Source organism: Apaloderma vittatum, unplaced genomic scaffold, assembly GCF_000703405.1.
Source record: "Apaloderma vittatum isolate BGI_N311 unplaced genomic scaffold, ASM70340v1 scaffold16209, whole genome shotgun sequence".
NCBI lineage: Eukaryota > Metazoa > Chordata > Aves > Trogoniformes > Trogonidae > Apaloderma > Apaloderma vittatum.
Genome location: NW_009737133.1, coordinates 62,107 through 66,523, shown reverse-complemented (window position 1 = coordinate 66,523; position 4,417 = coordinate 62,107). Strand labels below are relative to the sequence as shown.

General features: G+C 54.3%; 1 protein-coding gene across 1 annotated transcript in view; it reads right to left on the bottom strand.

Moving 5' to 3' along the window:
- Nucleotides 1-4,417, bottom strand: part of CDH22 (cadherin 22, type 2) — a gene marked incomplete at its 3' end in the record, with an annotated part of 42,585 nt that overhangs the window by 749 nt on the left and 37,419 nt on the right. Inside the window, exon 9 of the mRNA XM_009877233.1 lies at nucleotides 1,698-1,711. Within this exon, the coding sequence (XP_009875535.1) occupies nucleotides 1,698-1,711 (14 nt within the window). The remainder of the gene's footprint in view (nucleotides 1-1,697; nucleotides 1,712-4,417) is intronic.

Below are 4,417 nucleotides of genomic sequence, written 5' to 3'. Positions count from 1 at the left end.
CTGAGCAGCCCCGAGTGAGACCCCGTGACAAGGGTCAGCCACCACAGATAATCACCTGTGCCGCAGACAGGCAACACCAAGAGGGGACAAGCAAAGTCAGACGCAAGGATATCACACCCTGGCTTGAACCCTGACACCCCAGGTGCTGGCAGCAGCAGCTGAGATGCAGGTGAGTGGAGCCGGGACGGGAAGCAGCTGGGATCAACCAGGAGCACAGGGCAGTGATGAGATCCACCGGTGCATCTCCTCTGCTCCTGGGGCTGCAGTGGGAGCTCAGGGCCTCGCTCAGACGCACCGGCGCCATCAGCAGCTTGAACTTGAACCCAGCCCCGCCTGCCAGCTGGTACGAGGGGGTCACACGGTGAGATCGCAGGCAGCCCCTTCACCCCCACCTCAGCAGCGGTCCTGGGGGGCTCGCAGCCCACTCCCCTCCCTTGGGGCCCGTGGAGCTGCTGGCCTCACTCCGCGCACAGACCGGGATCCCAGCTCCATTCATGGCAGTGCTGCTCCGCCTCACGCACACACACCACCACGGCACATAGAGCCCTTGCGATACGATTATAAATCACTCTGAAGGGCCTGATGTTTTCTGAAGCACCTCATGCGCTTCCAGAAACGAGAATTCCCTCATACCCCATCTCCTTTGCTTTACCCAGAGGTTGCAAGTGCGACAGACCCGACGCCTCTCTCCTTGCTCGGGCAGGAGCTCTGTTGCCTGTTTGTCTAGGAAATTAATGCTGGCCCCCGCAGATCAGGTGGGGGAGGACCCAGGGGAGAGGAGATTTAGCACCGCTCCGTAATTAGCCAGGAACCTAAGCCCCCTCCCCAGAGCTGCCTTCACCCCGTTCTCGCGTTATCACTCCCGCTCACCCAGACCAGCTGCTCTGGTGATTAGATGGTTGTTTTCAGGGGAGGGAGGCAGAAGTCGTGACTAAAAGCCTGGAACTATGTGTTATTTTAAAAGGCATGTTGATGCAGTGAAATGAACTGCAATTCCTTTTGGGGATAGAGGAAGGGGGAGGCAGCGGGGCGAGGAGGGAGCCTGGGGGAGGTGGAGGCGTGTGCCTGATGCCCACCAGCCCCACAACAAGAAGGAGGAAAAAGGGCTCGATTCCTGCAAGAAGGATGACAGCATCTCATCACCCCCTCCTCAGTCTGCAAGAAGATGGATAACCATCCCTGCTGCTCAGCTCTGAAGCAGGCTGGCATTGCCCTTCAGGCACGGCTGAGAGGAAGACGAGGAAAGACAGAAAGAGAAGGGAGGAAGATGAGCCTGGGACCCCATCTCTTCCCCTTCCTAGCTGCGACCCAGAGGAGCGCTTCCTCCCCTAGATACGGTCAGTGTACTTGGAGCTGGGCACAGCCACAGGTCTGTCCTCATGCTCAGCATCTGTCCTCGTGCTCAGCATCAGTGAGCTGTCACTGGTATTTTATGCTGTGCACGCAAGTGGGGTTATCCATGCGCCACGGCGGTGCCGAGGACCCACGCTGACCCCTCTGCCAGAGCCATAACTAACATCCCACTCCCCGAGCACAGATCAAAGCACAGTTTTCCCTTTCTAAATGCACCCTGTCATAAAAAAGTGCTCCTTTTGCTCCTTCCAAAATTGCTGAAGCCCAAGGCTCACGCTTACTCCCGGCTCAGTGACAGGGTTAACATTTGATGCCTCCAGGAACATCAAGGTTAGAAATGCAACCATTGCATCGTTGTCTGCTCTTCCAGTGAGGTGCACAGCAGCTTCTTTTATTTTGGTTTTACTGTGATGTATTTGAAGGTTCCTCAAATGCTTTTTTTATCAACCTCTCTCTTCCTTTGAGCCAGTACCTGGATTTATGGGTGGAAAATATGAAAAATGGTGGATGCACCTGAAAAACGTTATCTCCAAAACATCTCTGAAATATGTTTTCTGTAACTAGGTGGCATAAACTGAATTTATGATGGTCACAAGTGCGATTAAGATTGTTGGAGTACATCTGTGATGAAAGGCAGGATATGCTTAACTCAGGCAGACTTCACATCTGCAATGCCAAAAGCTCTGACCTGTGCTTCCTTTACATGTGCAGGTATGCATGTATGCAGCCCCGCACAGGTTCCAGCACACAGAAAGAAGTGCTCAGCAGGCACATACCCCCGCTGGAGCAGCAGGCTGGGTCCACGAGGGCTGTGGGAAGGCGCAGAAATGTGCCCTTGAAAGGCTCTGCCGAGCACATGCAGGCAGTGGGTTGCATGTGCCAGGCTGAGTGCAACTGGAGAGGAAAAAAGTCATCTTCCATTGCAGCTTCTCTACTCCATATTCGAGCTCAGCTGACTGACATGCAAATTAGTTTAATTATTTCTTCTTCTAAAATAAATTATATTTTGCAGTGGCTGCAATATGTTGTGTCAGGCAAAATTACATTCAATATTTTTAAACTAATTGATGTCAGCCTTGAGAAAACCTGATTGACAGCAGCGAGGAAACTAGGCTGCTACCTAAATGCTTTCCTAAATTAAAATTAAACATGCCGTTTTTCTGCATTTCCTTCAGGAGCTGGAATGCTATTAATCTGAAAAGACTGAGGAAAGAGACATGGAAAATACACAGAACAAGGGAGAGATGCTGGAAGCACGGCAGCGCAGCACGGGAGCTCCAGGCTGATGACTGGCAGCTGCCTCTGCCAACACGGGCTGAATTATTTCAGAGCTGCTGCAGCCTGCTGGGGGTGGGGGACGGAGCTCTGCTCATCGCCTCCACACCGCCGCCTCTGCCCTTTCCTTCGTGCTGTGAACAGCGTGGGACAAAGAGCGAGAGCAGCCGGACCCCCACGCCGAGGTGCCGCTCACCGGGCTGCGCAGCGACGGGCAGGGATGGGACGGGCAGCGCCCGGGCTTTGGAGCAGGAGAAAGCACAGCGACGCTGAGGCTGAGCCTCAAGTGCTCCGACTGAACCTTCTTGCACAGCCCAAAGTACTTTTTCTTTACTTATGCAAGTAATAAGAACAGGACAATATTCTCATCTTAAACAGATGCACAACGCCAAGAACTTGCCCTCTCCCTGGGTTCCAGATAGCTGGCTGCCTGCAGGACTGACACCGGGTAGCTTTGGGCATTGCCCTCAAATACTGGAAGCTCTGCAGCAGAAGCTCACCGTGATGGGAAGGGCTTGGCAAGGTTCTCAGCCACTCCCTTTCCTCTCCCGGGAAAGGAGAGGATCTGTGGTTAGTGCTGCGCTGGGATCCAGTCCTTACCCCACCAGAACCGCACACAAAAGCACAGTAAAGCACTTTGCACGTTTACACCCAAACCACTGCCGTGGAGCTCCAAATCCAAGCATCGCTGAAGCACACGCACTGTTGCACTCCTGCCTGCACGCACGGCCATGCAGAAAGGTGCTCTGCGGATCTCCCGGGGCCTGAAGCATAGTTTGAGGAAAGCCCAGAGGACTGCAGGCTGCTGTCTGCGGCTGCAGCACCAGGAAGCAGCTCATGGATGCAGTGTATGACCCGCTCTCTTCTGCGTTGAGACTAAATTGGTACAACACCAAACGCAAAATTTTTACAGTAGTAGGGAAGCCAGAAGAGGAAGGGGTGGAATTTATTCCTTGCTATCTCAGCAAATTGGAAGAACAAAACGTGGAATAGAAGCCCAGGCTGGGCCACTCTGCTTGCCAGCACCCCTGTCGCAGCTGAAGCACAGGGTGGGTTTGTAGGTGTCAGTGCAGCTACCCGACTGCAAAGCAGAGCGCTGGTGGCAGGGACAGAGCAGGGGCACGCCAGGGGGACAGCTCGTCGGACACAGTGGCTGCATCAGAGGCTGGAGCTGAAAACGCGGCTCCCAGCTGAGGGGAAGCAAAGCGGAAGCAGCAGTTAAGCCAAGTAACATATAAATGGCTCTCACCTCTCCCAAGTCCTGCCCAAACTCAGCAGCATGAGAGTCATTAAATCGCATCCAAACACAATGCTCTGATTAAAGCCAGTCTCCAGCAGGAAGATTTATCATCTCAATTACCAGCAGTGGACACAGCAGTCAAGGCCTCATCATTTTACATGAGCAAAGAGGAAAACAGGAAGAGAATCACTAATATTAGCCCAAGGAAGGTAAACAGCTTGCGAGTGAGATGAAGATTTATCTCTGGAAACGCTTGGCCTGGTCCCAGGCCAGCTTTGCTGAGCAGCCCCTGCGTTTCCCGCTGGCTGCCCACAGGGGGGGCCCAACGGTTCGTCGGGTTTTTTTCACCAGCCAGCCGAGCGCCCGCTCTGCGGGGGGACCTGCCCCAGCACGCTCCCCGCCAGCCCCACGGCTGCAGCAGCGCCTTCCCCTTGCTGCTCCTCAGATGCAATTGCTCTCTTGGTTATGTGCAGGTGGGGCACAGCCCCCTTGGACACAGGCTCTCCCACAGCAGCTCTGGCTCCCAGACAGGGCTGTTGGAAGGGGACA